At 39.5% G+C, this 16,110-nt stretch overlaps 1 protein-coding gene and 2 long non-coding RNA genes across 3 annotated transcripts; 2 read left to right on the top strand and 1 right to left on the bottom strand.

The window, feature by feature from the left end:
* Positions 1 to 888: 888 nt before the first annotated feature.
* On the top strand, positions 889 to 2,973 carry LOC108898276 (uncharacterized). Its single transcript, XR_001963425.2, has 5 exons — positions 889 to 1,184; positions 1,915 to 2,311; positions 2,417 to 2,535; positions 2,651 to 2,712; positions 2,811 to 2,973. It is a non-coding gene; the product is annotated as an uncharacterized LOC108898276 (long non-coding RNA).
* Positions 2,974 to 3,416: 443 nt separating this feature from the next.
* Positions 3,417 to 4,007, top strand: LOC108898275 (uncharacterized). Its single transcript, XR_001963424.2, has 3 exons — positions 3,417 to 3,491; positions 3,718 to 3,790; positions 3,885 to 4,007. It is a non-coding gene; the product is annotated as an uncharacterized LOC108898275 (long non-coding RNA).
* A 3,602-nt stretch (positions 4,008 to 7,609) lies between these two features.
* LOC108898274 (copine-3-like) lies at positions 7,610 to 14,680 on the bottom strand. Its single transcript, XM_018698219.2, is given in 16 exon segments — positions 7,610 to 8,744; positions 9,537 to 9,773; positions 9,867 to 10,000; positions 10,188 to 10,239; positions 10,361 to 10,415; positions 10,535 to 10,668; positions 10,850 to 10,909; positions 11,147 to 11,233; positions 11,370 to 11,468; positions 13,140 to 13,229; positions 13,446 to 13,526; positions 13,776 to 13,847; positions 13,944 to 14,018; positions 14,108 to 14,287; positions 14,486 to 14,611; positions 14,613 to 14,680. Coding segments are annotated over 16 exon segments (1,668 nt in total). The 5' UTR covers positions 14,649 to 14,680; the 3' UTR covers positions 7,610 to 8,594.
* Between the last annotated feature and the right edge of the window lie 1,430 nt (positions 14,681 to 16,110).

Genomic DNA, 16,110 nt, shown 5'->3' with positions numbered 1-16,110 from the left:
ACGTATGCTGTCATGTCTGCACTGACGCAAATTAACGAATTAAATGTTTGAAAACAAAGTGTACAGTACATTATTGATATATTAATATGAGCGTTACTATGAATACCTTTGATGAAACTTATTTTGGTTTATTTCTACTAGACTTATTTATTATAAATCTATATGAATAATGTAATAGGCTATAGAGTCCTAAAAGACAGAAAGCTCTAAAATGAGCATCTCCTGGAAGTGTGCGTTTTAAAAATCTTATTAGTTTTATCGCCAACATTTATTCATTAATCTCATTTACATTCAAAAATATTTATTTCATTTAATTGTTTTTATCCTGGTATTTACATTAGTTGCAATAATGTAAATAATCAAACAATTAATATATAGGCCTATATCAACAGGCATTAATGATGGAATCGCGTTTTAAGCTTAACTGTTTTACCTAATTACCTATTTTTATATCACACACACACACACACATACACACACACACACACACACGCCCTGAACCTTCTTTCACTTGCACCTGCTTTTAATATGAAGGAGGGAAAAAAAAATGCCGTGTCAAAAAACGTTCATTTTTGTTACATGGGAAACTCAAATATTCAGCTTCCGTATGACAAGGACAATCTGCAAATTCATACACAATATTTGTCAGGCTGATTGTCAGGCTTATTATTATTATTATTATTATTATTATTATTATTATTATTATTATTATTATTATTATTATTAAGTCGTGATTTTGATATTGAAATGTATTATTAAATAATAATATTATCAGACAGGTATGGGAGGACTAGCAAATTTCTTTACATTTAAATATGAGCTTGAACTGTGTTTTTCTGTCCGGACGGCGCCATGTTGATGATGAAACCTCTCTGGGTCAGACTAACTGTCAGAACTCACGTGCTGTTAGAACGGACCTGAAGGTTCCATGGTTGCTATGGGTTTATTTCGGGTGCATCGTTCAGAACCGATCATCTTTCAAACACAAACAAACTCCAGACGATCAGAAAAACTTTTGGCTTTTGGCTTCGCACTACATTTCTTTGAAAAAGAGACGATTCCTTGGAGAAAGAAACGATTCCTTCAAGAAAGAGACTTCGAACGACGACTGCGCATCGCACCCGAGCATCTTCCTGCTACCCTCTACAGCTACTCACACCGAGGAGGAGTTTCTCCTGGAAAAAGTGAGATTTAAAAAAAAAATAACCCATGTTTTCATTTCACCTTGCCGTTAAGTCCAACATTGACTGCTAATATTTGCAATATTTTCAACTATCAAATGGGACTGACTTTAAGTTTGCACAAAGAAACCAAAAGCTAATTTCTTGCTTTGTTTTACTGTCTCCTTCAACCACCTGGAACTGTTAGCATGCTGAGAGCTAGCCTAGGATAAAAACAACTTTTGCATATTTTCTACGCCATAAGTAATACATGTAGTGACAATAGCTTTTAATTCTTATACATTTTTAATGTATTTTACACAGAACAGCACACAGAGAGACTGTGATATGTGCTGACTTGATAAACTGTTTATATTTATTTAATAATTGGTTAATCGATTAGTGGATTGCCAGAAAATTAATTGGCAACAATTTTGATAATTGAATAATTATCTCAATAAGTTTTTAGGTAAAATTTTTTCTTGTTTTTTTTTTTTTGTTTTGTTTTGTTTTATTAATTTCTGACATTATATATACAGTGAGCAATCAACTGATTATTAAGGAAAAATAATCAATGAACTTTGTGTTAGTATGACTTAATGCATGCATTTATTTTTATTGTTTATCTTACAGTTTTATCGCATTGTGGTACTTTTATTTCAGTGATGTGTGAGAGTTACTATGGTAACAGTTGATGGTATGTTTATGTGATGTGGAGCAGAGGTCTAAAGGTTGTATATGTTTCTACCTTCAGATGGAGCAGGACACCTGGACAGCGCTTCTTGTTCCTGTCCCCAGTTCCTCCATCATCCCTCAGGTCGTCCTCCACAAGGTCCCTGTGCCAGCCTGTCACAGCGTTCTACCTCTCCCCTCTCTCTTTCTGTGTTTAAGTCAGTTTTTGAATTTCCTTTTTATGAAGAAGAGTGTTGTTATTCATTTTATTTTCCTTAAATTTCTGTGAATGATTTGTATTGAATTTATTTGATTTGATTTGCTTTGAAATTGATTGATTGATTGAGGGACTGTGGTGTTCTTGTTGCTGCACAATTGAAAAAGAGTCTGAGATGGAAAAAAGAGAAGAGAAAAATCAGAGTGGAGGAGAGGAGAGGAGGTGCAGGGCAACATGACATGTAAACCCTCTCATGTAAAAGGTAAATATCCAGTTATCTCATGGTATTACCAGATTCTAAGTTCATTTAGTTCATTATTTGAAGTTTTTAACTCTTAATCCCCTTTGTCTGTCATTTATTTTGCAGAGAGGAGAAAAAATGAGGGAAGAGGCATGAAGAGATGAGTAAAAAAGACAGTAATAAGAAGAGAGGAGAGGAGAGGAGGTGGGAGGGCAATATGTTGTGCCAACCCTCCCATGTACACGGTGAATATTTTATGTTATTATCTAGATTTTGTGCAGTGATGAATTATACTTGAAATATATATATATATATATACTGAAAATTTAATTGTTATTCCCCCTTGTCTGCATTTTTTAGAAAGAGGAGAGAAGACATGATTGAGGAAGAGACATAACATGTAAACCCTCTGAATGTAAAAGGTAAATATCCAGTTATCTCATGGTATCACCAGATTTTATGAAGTTCATTATTTGAAGTTTTTAACTGTTACTCTCTTTTGTGTCATTTAATTTTACAGAGAGAAGAAACAATTAGAGACATTAAAAAAAGAAAAAGACATTAAAAAGAAGAGAGGAGAAAATTAAACATAAATACAAATGCAGTGATTATATCTGTTTAACAAATTTCTACATTTTTAGCTTCAACCTGTTTGGCCTCTGTTTTTCTTTTAGAGAGGAGAGGAGAGAGAAGAGGAGGGAGAGAGAGAAGAGGTGGAGGGCAACATGATGTGTTAACCCTCTCATGTAAAAGGTAAATATCCATTTATCTCATGTTATCAGATTTCATGGAGTTCATTATTTGAAGTTTTTAACTGTTAATCCCTTTTGTCTGTCATTTATTTCTTCACAGAAACAGTTTATTTGACACAATTGAAGAAGAGACTGAGATGAGAAAAGAGAGAGAAATCAGAGTGGAGGAGAGGAGAGGAGGTGGAGGGCAACATGACATGTAAACCCTCTAAAAGGTAAATATCCAGTTATCTCATATTATCAGATTTTATGAAGTTCATTATTTTGTTCATTAAGTTCCTAACCTTTACTCTCCTTTGTCTGTCATTTATTTTTGCAGAGGGGAAAAAAATAAGAGACATTAAAAGAAGAAAAAGACATTCAAAGGAAGAGAGGGGAAAATTAAATGAGGAATGGAGAGGAGAGGAGGTGGGAGGGCAACATGTCATGTAAACCCCGTCATATAAAAGGTAAATATCCAGTTATCTCATGGTTTTTAAGTTTTTAACTGTTACTCTCTTTTGTGTCATTTAATTTTACAGAGAGAAGAAACAATTAGAGACATTAAAAGAAGAAAAAGACATTAAAAAGAAGAGAGGAGAAAATTAAACATAAATACAAATGCAGTGATTATATCAGTTTAACAAATTTCTACATTTTTAACTTCAACCTGTTTGACCTCTGTTTTTCTTTTAGAGAGGAGAGGAGAGAGAAGAGAGGAGAGGAGGGGAGGTGGAGGACATTATGAAGAGTGAACACTCATATAAAGGTAGGAAGCTAATGTCTGAAAGCAGCTTTACCTTACATGTAATAAATGAGAGTAAAAACTGAAACGTTTTTCTCTTCTTGTGTTTCCTTTGCAGTGAAGAAAACTCTGAACTGCCACTTCACTTAACTACAAGTGACCAAGTGAAGCACATTCCTCCAAAGATTTTTGTCATGATCAAACTGTTCAAAAACAAGAGTTTGAAATACAAAGTGACAGAAAGAGGAAATGTCTCTGGTTTTTCTGGCTTACTTGATGTTATATGTTAGAAGATCAGCGTGCACTTTGATAGTGTTATATTATTATGTTTAGTACAGATCAGCCATTTCCAAACTTCAGCTTCAGTTAAATGATTGCACAAAGAGGGAGAAATTATATGATACTAAACCATTTTAATGCATCGGGGTAATCATGTAGCCTAGTTTTCCAGTTTTTAATATGAGCCCTGTAGCTTCTCTAGAGTGGACAAATCCATGCAACTAAATGACTTGCAGTGTGTCTTGTGGTTAAATTTATAAAGACGTGTGACTTGATTTGGACTATTTCTGTCAAGTTTTCACTGGAACTACTTTCTTCCAAAGAAACAGTCATTTATCTGAGGACATTTTACAATCAACTGTACAACAACATAATGTAACAGAGTACTTTGTAATACTGCAGGTTTTACATAAGTAAATGATTTGTGTATTTCATCCACATACTCACAATTTATTGACATTAATTATACATGACTGCAAAGAAGTGATTGAAGTGTATTACAAAGGTTGAATGAAGGTAGTTTGATTTATTGAAGACACTGCATATAAACACCAAATATTTTTATTGTAAAAAGCATCAGTTATTCTTTATTGAAATTGTTATTTATGACAATAACTGATACCTGATAAAAAAAATTCCAATGTCTCTTTATTTTGGTGTTGTTTATTATCCTAGACATTATTTACAGTAAGTGGATAATTCATTTGTTGCACATGGCATTTGCATGTTTTGCCAAAAATTTATGGGACTTGTTAAACTTTGCACATTTGCACAAAAATATTAGTAATTTTGTTCACGTCTAGACCACGTTACTGGTTCTGAGTGCTTTATTATTTCACTTAAATTATGCTCACATGCTGCTTATTCTGCTGTATTTAATCAAACTGCCACAAACTAACATAAATGGTATTATTCAAGTTTAGCAGGACAGGATGGGCTAATGAGCGCTGAACGGGAGGTGAACTCTGAGGCCAAGACAAACTCTTCAACTGTGTTGAAAAGTGAAAATGTCGGAATCAAGAAAACATCAGTGATAAACATCTGGAAGTGAGAGAGCAGCTGTTGCAGTGACAACATGGCCTCCTCGAGTTTTGTCCATGAGAAACACCTGCTGACTCTCGGCATCGTCTGTCTGCTGGATGACCACTACGGTGCAGAATAATAAACTACTTAATTATAAACCATGATTAAATTCCAACATAAATATAAAAAATATTTGAGTTATTTGATTTTTTGGGATGTTTTTCCCAGAACAGTGTCACAATATCACTTTTATCTGCATTTATCTATCTATCTATATATATCTCTATATATATATATATATAAAACACATTTTCTTCAGTGTATTTTTATTGTACAGAACTGATTTTAACTGTCCTCTGAGCAGCACCAAAATCACCTCCAGGAGGGAGTCCATCCTGAGCCTGGATCACAGCCTCACCACAGGCTCCAAGGACTTTCCTCTGATTCCATTCAAAGGATCCTTCTGTTCTTGTTAAATGGCCACGCCCTTCAACAATGCAAAGCAGGAGCAGAGGGAGAACACCAGACTGTCCTCTGATGGAAGGACCAGCAGGAATGATGGTGCCTCCTCCAGGATCTGCTCCTCCATCTTTACTGTTTCCAGTTCATCCTGAGCAGACTGAGCTGGGAGCGCTGAGGGCCAACTTCAAGAGCCATGTCTGACTCCTGGAGGTCGATGGCAGGACTGTGACCAGAGTCTTCTCACCTGTGTACAACTCAGAGGAGATGAACCGCTGGAGAGTGACTGACTACGGAGCAGGCCGACACACGCTTATATGTCAGTTCTCTGTCACTTTCCCAAGGAGTCCAGACAGTGTTTGGTAACACAGGGTGAGAGGAAGAGGACTGTGAAGGACAGCAGCAGCACTCTAACTCCACGTAACAAACACCTCACACTGCTGGAGTTATTTTTACTCTAGCCTGAGCGTCTGGTAGGGCCGGCAAGGCCCCTGGTAGCGTCTTGCACTGGGACTCATTTGACTGGAGTAGTAAACTGCAAATATGTAAAGTTTGTTGATCATGGCTGTGAAGCACAGGTCAGTGTTTTCAGTGCATCCTGCACTGGTGCTTCATGCACCTTTATTTCTTAGAGCTGACCTGTGTGTCTGACATGATGGAAACCTCAGATAAGCCACAGATACCTGAGAGCTGAGCTCTCCTCAGACAACACTGAGGGATTTAACATCTAACTGAAGCAGCCAGCAGTGGACAGAGTGACAGACACTCCTCTGTTTGTGAAAGATGGAAACAGAGAATCTGTGAGTTCAATATATTGTGTTTATGATGTAGACACAAACCAACACCTGAAGGTTTGTTTCCTCACTCATCAGCTGTCTGTGTTTACAGGTGAAGAGAAAATGAGACGAGACGATGAGACAGCCGTACACTGTCAACCATCTTCTGTAAAAATTATTCTCATCAACAGAGATGGAGGGAAACACCCTGAGGAGGAAAAAGTCAGGTGGACCATCGACAGGTGGTCGACTGGAGATCAGTGTTGGTGAGACGTCGGTCAGGACAGTCAACCCAGCAACTGGAGAGACGTCGGCTGGGGTGGCTGACACTGGAGCAGCTGGCTGAGCAGTGACTATGGAGCAGGACCGCTGAGGCTCGGTGTCACTGGGCAGCAGAGACTGGAGCCTGGGCTGGTCGCTGGGAAACTCAGCCTGAGGCCTCAAGAATGTGGAACACAGGAAGTCATAAGCTTCTTTAGCCTTGATTAGTGCCAGAAAAGCTTCATTAACATGCTCCAGTGATCAGACATTATATGTGAGATGAAACTAAAGAAACACAAGGTCCCAAAAAAGTCGTAAAGTATGAAAGAAAACTCAGTCTGAACGGAACACGTGAACAGAAGTGGTTCTACCAGAGCAGCTTAACCAGCTCCAGCTCAAACTACAATTAACATGTATATGTATCTGTATATTCTGTCACCAGTCTCGACACAGTTCAGTTTTACGAACGCAGTGACAGTTGAACCGAAGTTAACGGTTCGTAGTTTAGTTAGCTAGCTAACGTTAGCTAACAAGCTCTATGTCAGTTCAGGCGCCACGCTCACAGTAAGGTACCGTTATCTATAGCATCACGTCGTTTGGAGATGGGCACTTGGCAGATGTTAATGTAACACAAAGTAATGTTAAGATGAAACAAACCATGTGGAGGATCAGAGGTCCAGCTCCTCTCTGCAGTGTCACACCATCAAACTGCCTCTGAAACAGGGGTTGATAAAGTTCCTGTTACTGTTTCACAGTTACCACCGGTTTCAGGCCAGCTAACGTTAGCTGAGTTTGTGCACCATCTGAACCATCAAAGCATGGTCTCATCTTTTTATTATTATCAACAAATCCCATCACGTGAACTTGTAATACATGTTGTTGGTGTAAAGACATGAAGAGCATCTTGTATATGTTTGTTATAAGTAAATTATTTTTCATATGAAGATACAGTTTGTTTGGACTGATATCAGCACATGTGAACCACAGAGTGTTTGTCATCATCAGTAATCAGCTTTCACCACAGACCAAATGTAGAAAAGCTCAGTGTTTTTCTGACATAACTTTAATGATGGACATTTGAAGAATGCACAGGATTGTCTGTGAATCTGAGGTAAAATACATAAAGTCTGTTTTTAATGTTGTGACATTAAGGAAGTGACACAAACATAAAAAAACAAAAAGGCTAATTGTCTCATAGTTTTACATAAAACATGTTAAATATTTTCTTATTCCATTGAATATCAGATTAACATAAAATAGTGATAAAAATATTTGTTATTATTACATAAGGCAATGACAGTGATCAGCACAAACAACAACAAATAAACATGTAGACTTAATGAAATGTACTGGATCAGTTTTATAACAGTCATTAAAGTGAGAAGTGTTTGTACTCCTCTTAAGACAGAGTGAACTTCTAATGTTAATCTATGTAAACATGCATTAATCAATCACTCCTCTGGATATAAACATTCATACTGAAGCACCAAAGTGAGTTTAAAAAAGAAACAGAAGTACAAAAGAGCAGCAAGGACACAAAGCAATAATATTTGTAATGCAAAATCTACAAAAGTTATTCGTTTAAACAAACCTGTGAATCTGTTGACGTCTCATGTGTAATCATCACTGAGGTCTACCTGAACTGTGTTTGGTAAAGTTGATGATTTCAGTGGCAGCTGATGCTACATTTCCCACAGAAACATGAACATGTGACATTGACCTGACTGTCAACATTAGTACTACTATAGCAGTATGTAGTATTAATGAGCACTACAGACCTTTCATGTTTCTGACTGACAATCTGAAGTCACACACGTTTCAACTCATTCCTTTAAACAAGTCATAAAATAAATGACAGATTCTGGCACTTGAGTCACATATATACACATATATTACAGGCGTATTAACACATATCAGCGTAATATGGCTGTTAGTTATGGCTGTAAACGGTTGGAACATCATTTTAAGAGTGTTGCATGCTCATACAATCATAGAAGAGTCTGAGTTCCATGGAGAAGAGAAGTTGATCCTCAGGCTACATCACTGGGAGGAGCTGATGCTGAGTTGTCAGAGAGTGCTGTGTCGCCATGGGGAGGCCTCAGACTCATGGTATTGAAGAAACCCATCACCTGACCTGGGACTTCTGCCAAGACACACTGAGCGAGAGCCTCCGGAGGACTCTGAGGAGACAGGGCAGACACAGAGGAACGAGGTGAGCTAAAATTTCTGGCAGAGAGTTACATGACAGGACCACTCTCATATCTGAAGCTATAATTAGCAGCCACTTAGTTTAGTTTAACAGAGAGGGGAACAACAGTGTGCCTAACTCTGTCTAAAGGTCATAGAACTCTGCTACCAGCACCTCTAAAGATCAGAGATCCACATGTTATATGTGTCTTCATATAATCCATATAAAAACCTGAGCATAAAAACTACAATTAGCAGTTTTATGGGATAACCAGCAGAGACTCCAGAAGTTACTGCTCCCTGCCAAGACATAGCCCAGCAGATCGTCCCTGTAAACAGCTAGCATTGTGTTAGTGTTTTCAGCAGTTTATCCACACACACTGACAGACACACACACACACACACACACACACACACACACACACACACACACAGATCTACAGGATGACAACATGTCCTTCACACTGTAAACATCAGTGGGATCATTTGCTTCTATTTAAATTCATGCAGCTATGGATCAGATGTGAGGAAGATGGAGGAGAACGGGGCGGGGGGTGTTTGTTTGGGGTAATGCCTACATCTCTAGGAAGGACTGGGTTCGCTGGGGGGCTTCAGGTCAAACAAATTGAAGAAGGAGGCCACTTGGTCAGGCAACTCTGCCAGTACACTCTGGGCAAGGGCTGCAGTGCCTGCCTGCAATAAGATGTGAGGACATTATTTAAGGATTTTAAAGAAGCGCAGGTGCTGCATGCCCAAAAAAGACTCTGCTTTATAATTCAGCTTACATTTTGGAACTGCCTGAACGGCACGAACTGCACAATGTCCCTCATGGCGGCTTCGCCCGTAGCTGAGCGTAAAATCCCATCGTCTCCATCCAGGAACTCCATGGCGCTGAAGTCCGCCCCCCCTACTCCAACGATGATGATGGACATGGGCAGACGAGAGGCGTTGACGATGGCCTGACGGGTCTCATCCATGTCTGTGATCACTCCGTCAGTGATGATGAGCAGGACAAAGTATTGCTGGAAAGCAACACAAGTGGAAGTTATTTACAGTTACTACACCTCAGCTACAGGTATTCTACTTTGATTGATTTTAGACTTTGAGCAACTCACAGAGGCCGTCTGCTGCTGCAGGGCTTGTCTGCCAAAGCGGGCCACATGGTTGATGATTGGAGAAAAGTTTGTGGGGCCGTAAAGCTTCACCTGGGGCAGACACTGCTGGTAGGCCGCCACCACACCTTCAATACCTGAAACAGAACAAGTAACAGAACTAATGACACAGATCTCATGTCATACTGAGCCAAACCACACCCAGCAGAAACCATGACAGACTCCAGTTGTGACTTGCCTCTTAATTTTGCTTAACAGTCTAAAGTAAATGTCCTGACCTGCATCATTAAATAAACAGCAGCGTGAACTTTAGTCTTTTGTTACCTGCACAAAAAGGATTGGATGGGTTGAAGTTGATGGGAAACTCGTGGCTGACCTGTAAACATAAACCTGGAGTTACAACGATGGAAAAACAAGCTTTTTCAGAGTTTAATTGTCACGCTGAGAAAAGCCTGTACACATATACAAAGTATGTTTGAATTGAAAGAAACAATCACCTGCCCTGTGGGAGGGATCTGGGCTCCAAAACCAAAAGCAGGGAACATCTTGTCACTGCACAAAGGAAGTGAAACAAAGTCAGTGTTAGAGTACATGAGGGAAAACACACCGCTATGTCAAAATTATTTATGGTAGCCCATGATGCCTCATAGACAACAGTCTGATGTATGTACCTGTCATAGTCCTGGATGACGTTACCCACTGCCCAGATAGCTGCCAGGTATTCATTGTAGCCCTGAGGGTTGATGTAGTGAAGGGAGATCGGGTACCTGGGATCTCCATTGGAACCTGTGAAGTCAATGGCAATCTGGTCCGAGAAGGATGGACAAAAACAGAGAAAATCAAATCAAATACTGTCCTGACGACATCATAATAACACATTAAATCCTTACCACAGTATGTATGAGGGAATCATAACACACATATTTAGATTCTTCCCTCACAAACATCTTCAGAACAAGATTACCAAAGATTTGTTGATCACTCACAGTGAAGTTAATCTGGCAGCCGCCCATTATGTAATCCAGAAACGTGTACTCCTTCACTATCTGCAAACAAATATTATTGAAAGGAAATTCATACAATATTCAAAAATAAAGAAAAAATGTTTTGTCAAAATAACCTCTGTTAAACCTAAAAGATACAAAATGCAGCAGGATAGAAATGTTGTATATCTCTGTCAGATATTCAGGTAGTTTTAAAGAGAACATCTTCTATCTGACTTTATTTACTAAACTAAGAAAAGTGAGTTCAGAGAGGAAAAAAAGAATATAAAACCACAGTACCTTGCACTTTTTTATGATGATAACACCAGAGTTTTTGTATCCTTTCTTCTTCTGTTTCTTCTTACTATTGATGCATTCAAACTCAGCCTAGAAGGATGACAAACACAACACATAGAGGTTCATAAAATACTTGTTAAAAGGATTAAAAAGCAGGAAAGGAGATTCTCTGTGTTTCATCGTGTTCAGTTTTTTATGTTAAAGCATAAAATGTCTCTGAGCTCACCGCATATGACTGTGTCGCCTGCTGTATTTGGCTGAGTGTGGTCTGAAAGGATCCAATGAAGTCATGAGATCCACTGCTGTTGTAGTCGTAACAGTCTACCTGAGAAACACAGACACAAGACAAAGTCAGCCCGTACTCGTTTAAATCTAATTCTATTCAACTGACAAATTATCATCAGTGTGGATAAAGAAAACGAGACAAAGCATGCTATGGGGGTGAAGCTTCAGATGTAAGGCACACCCTGTTACTGAAAACTCGAAACACACACAAGCAATGTTCCCCCTAATTTTTCATGTGTCTGAGCATACACACAAACTCCCTGAGAATTCCTTGGACCACTGTGAGCAACATCAGACGTGCACACTGTTGCACATGGTAATTTTATGCGCTACATAGTTTTGCTGTGCACGGAGAAAGCGGGAGCAGTGTGCGATTGCGCAGGCGCGCAGCTTAGAGGGAACACTGCACACAAGCCTTCTACATGTCAGACAGGATGCTCCTTCAGAGCAGGATACACAGAGTACCTGATCAGACTCTGAGGACCTTCAGTGTTGAGGAAACAGGGAGAAGACAAACGGGTCGGGACACAGCATGGAGAAACCAGTACAGGTTAGACACACTGTGATGCTACAGTCACTCTACAAGATGAACAGCTAAGAAAGCTCATGGATAACTGATCCATCTTAATGGAAAACATCTTCCTTTTGAGAAACTAACCCATTGGTCAACTCACTTGTTGGCAGTGGTGGAACGTAACTGGGTACAGTTACTCAAGTTTTGTATTAAAAACAAATAACTTCTTCCATTCTTGGCTGTTGATAATAATGTATCTAGAATTAATACTACAGATGTAAGAGTCATCAGTGAATCCCTGGTAGTTTATTGGCTCTGGTGCTCCATGGACAGAAAATGCTGAATGACAGTGGACCATTAACATTGTATTGTATTCTGTGTAGCTTTACCTAGTCAGCCAGATCTAGCCACATATCAAGACAATCAGTTACAATTTAACTTCACACATACTTTAAACTCTTGTTTATTCCTTTGTGACAGTGTTCCACTTTCTCATCAAACTGTCCACCTGGAGCACTGAGGTCAATGATCAACCAGGAACACAGTGATTTTAGTGACTACACTCTGATCATTTCACAGGTAAGTTGACCAATGGGCTAGACTCCTCATGACTGTGTTTATTCCTTTAAGATAGATGTAGATGCATCCAGGACTTTGAGCCGTCCTGTCACAGACACTGCATCCTTCACGTGAAGAGCACTCAACGTGTTGACAGTAAACTCACTTGCACCGTTGACTGGAAAGCATCTCTTCCTGTTAAGTGTGCTTTGACGGGGTTAGAGGACGGAAACAAAAATAACACATAAACTACTGCTCACACCACACTTTTCCTTATTCGTACCAAGATTATCGAACCCTAAATATGCACAGGAGGCTAGTTAATAAAACGTAGGCAGGGTTCCCGTTTTCATTTCCACATAACACAAATCATAATTCATGTATGAAACAAGATGTAAAATACATTTGATTAATAGTTTTTAACTTATCATTATATTTGTACCCAACTCAGTTGAATATTTTGTGTTGCTGGTCAGCCTGGACTTGGGAAATTTTGATGTACATTTTTTGTTCTGACCAAATGATTTATCAAGAAAATACTTGGCAGGTAAATTGATAATGAGAATAATTAGTTATTTTCATTATCTATTAATCTGCAATCAGTTAGGTTGTTTTAAAACTCTGTGTGTGTGTGTGTACCTTTATAGATTTCTCCACGTCACCTTCACAGAGCGACTGCAATGAGACACGGAATCGTTTCCATGTTGGGTTCAGGTTGTTTTTCACCACCTGCACAAAGACACAGATTAACATCATTTCCATTTCCAATCCCACTAACCGGTCTGGGATGGAACTCAAGGTGGCAAACCTTCCACATGAATGCACAAATGGACTGGAAGTGGGTGGAGAGAGGCGGGTAGGGGTGGGTTGAAAACAGGCCACAGAGCCACTGAGTCACAGTCAGAGCAATAGAGTCAGAGTAATACCAAACCAGTATATCTGTACCTCTGTCCTGTGAGCCAGTTGCCATCCAGTTTCTGTCTGCTTGTAGAGTTCAAGGAAAGGGTCAGACTTCCCAAAGAAATCCTGAAAACAAACATGTTAATAATATCCTGCTGAGCCAAATGAATACTTACTACCACTTAGTAATTACGTGACATGTTAGCATGTGCAGGATATAAATTCTACAGTGGGTAACTGCAGTCTCATCATAAATACCCAGGCTGGATGTAATAATCACACCACCACCTATGTTTTTCTATTCATAAAAACTCAAGATCGTCTGAGTTAATATTTCTGAATTACTAATCATAATCCAAACACAGTAGTCAGTACCTTTTTATCCAGTTTTCTAGCTGCAACTTCAAATTCCACCACCCTGTTGTCTGTTCTTTCTTCAGCAAATATCTACATGACAAGAAACAGCACTGTTAAAAGTTAAAAATAAAGTGTAAATACACCACTATAAACACTAAAGCTCCAGGCTGAATGAAAGCAACTCACTGTTATGGTTCCTTTTCCTGCAGGCTTCTTGTCCTTCATGACGAGTGGTCTTGTTAGTTTCCTTGAGGACACGATCTGAACAGAAAAACACTTTCCTGAATCACATATCTTTAGCTGATGACTGAGTCTGATGAATGACCTGCTGGTAAGCTAGGAGGTGTTACCTGTCCCAAGGTGCACTCCATTTCTCCCAGAAAGTCAGCATTATGCAGGCTGCAGTTCTCACTGTCGATGTCGTACACTTCAAACTTCAGCTTCTGCACCATCTCAAAGTAGTAGTCGATGACAAACGTCTTGGAGAAGCTGGGATTAAGGGAGTTCTTTATTTTCTCTGTCCTGCCAATCTAACACAAACACGTTACAGAGTCAATGATCTTTTTTTTGGACACATTAGTGGAAATTCTAAAGGGTGGGGACAGTTCTCACCTTTCATATCAGCATTATATATATATATGTGTGTGTGCCTGCACCTTTGCTGATTTAAATTTTCACTGAATAGTTGATTGTGTGTAGGTGTAGAAACAACGCTTTAAACCACTTACCTCACTCCAGTGCGACCCAGAGCTGTTTATGAGCAGCACACACAGGGGGTCGGACTTTGAGAAGGCGTCCATGTCCAGCAGATTGTCACAGGAGATGCTCAGCGCCACCTTGGTCACACAGTCGGTGGGCCCTCAGACCTGGGTTTACACCTGCTGCAGCCATCACAGCCTGGAGGACACGCTCACTCTCAAGTACTGACAGACACAGATGAGCAGAGTGGAACATTTCATACACCACACCCACAGTCAGCCATGCCATGACTGAGTTATGACTTAATTCTGTGAAACACTTGCTCCACCCACACCTCCACATTCATCCACTTTCTCAATCCACTGAGTTTCCATTAGGGTTTGGAAACTTCGAAAACTCATTGATCGCTTACAGAAGAAGAGAACCGAGCAAACACACCAAACTACATTCAAAAATCGGGTTTTGGATATAAATGCTTCCCAGATGATATACATCTTATATAAGAGATCCTATCACTCATTTGTGGTCTTTTTGTAAATTCGGCTGACACTTGACCCACTTAACAGCCCTTGTTAAAATGTAAAACGTCGCATATTTCCTCCGGGCTAACGTTAGCATGCACTGGATTTAATCAAAGTAAAGAGAAGAGTTGTAAAGAGAACTGACTGACGTTGCTAACGTTTACGTCAGTTAACGAACCGTTAACAGAAACCAGAATTAACGGACCGAGCTGTGGCTAAATGACGTTACTGATAGCTAACGTTACAGAGGCCGCCCCGTCCCACAGCAGAGACACTGAACGTTAAACGCCTGTGTTTGTTTTAGCTAATGGTCACATGATACGAAGAAAAATGTAACACAGGCACCAAGCGTGGCACCAACATCAGTCACGTAAACTGATCTAGCTAATGTAACATGAATGTCTCTATTTATTTTAACATAGATACATAAGACATAACATGAAAAAACAGTCGTTACTGTGCTCGTCCTAACCTGGTTATCCAACTGTCTGTCTGCTGTGTTTGGAGGTTGGCAGTAGAGACACAGCAGACCCAGCTTGGTGGGCGGTGCCCAGTGAGTTCGTTTTTAGTTACAGGGACATCCGCCAGGTGGCAACAGCCAGAACAAAACAAACCAAAACACTGTGTGACAATACATCGATACATCGATTAATTGATCAACGATCCAATAGCATCGACCCAAAATGAAAACATCGGTCAGACATCGTACATATTGTAACGTCCCTCACTGAGCAAGCGCGGGGACGTCAGCTCTTTTATGAAGCTTTTATTAAGCGCAATAACACAGGCTGCTGTGGGTACCGTGCAGCCAACACCACAAGAGTAACAAAAACACTGAACTTTTTCTCTAGCTACTACCTACTACCTACATCCACTCATTCCACTCACTTTCAGCCCTTTTTCTGTGGAAACACCTAAAGTCCCCTGAGTGCGCACACCACTAAAAAAAAAAAAAAAAAAAGTCCTCTGGTGAATAAATCAGCGGTCTGGAAACATTTTTGGATTTTAGAGAATGATGGGTCAACTGACAAGTCACATGCTGTGTGTAAGCCATGCCACTTCCAGGTAAAATATCAGGTTCACATAATATCCTGCTTTAATGTAAACAAATAGGACTTTAATGTTCAGTTTTC

This window comes from Lates calcarifer, linkage group LG24 (assembly GCF_001640805.2).
Source record: "Lates calcarifer isolate ASB-BC8 linkage group LG24, TLL_Latcal_v3, whole genome shotgun sequence".
Lineage (NCBI taxonomy): Eukaryota > Metazoa > Chordata > Actinopteri > Centropomidae > Lates > Lates calcarifer.
The sequence above is the reverse complement of the archived record's forward strand: the minus strand, read 5'-3'. Positions and strand labels throughout refer to the sequence as shown.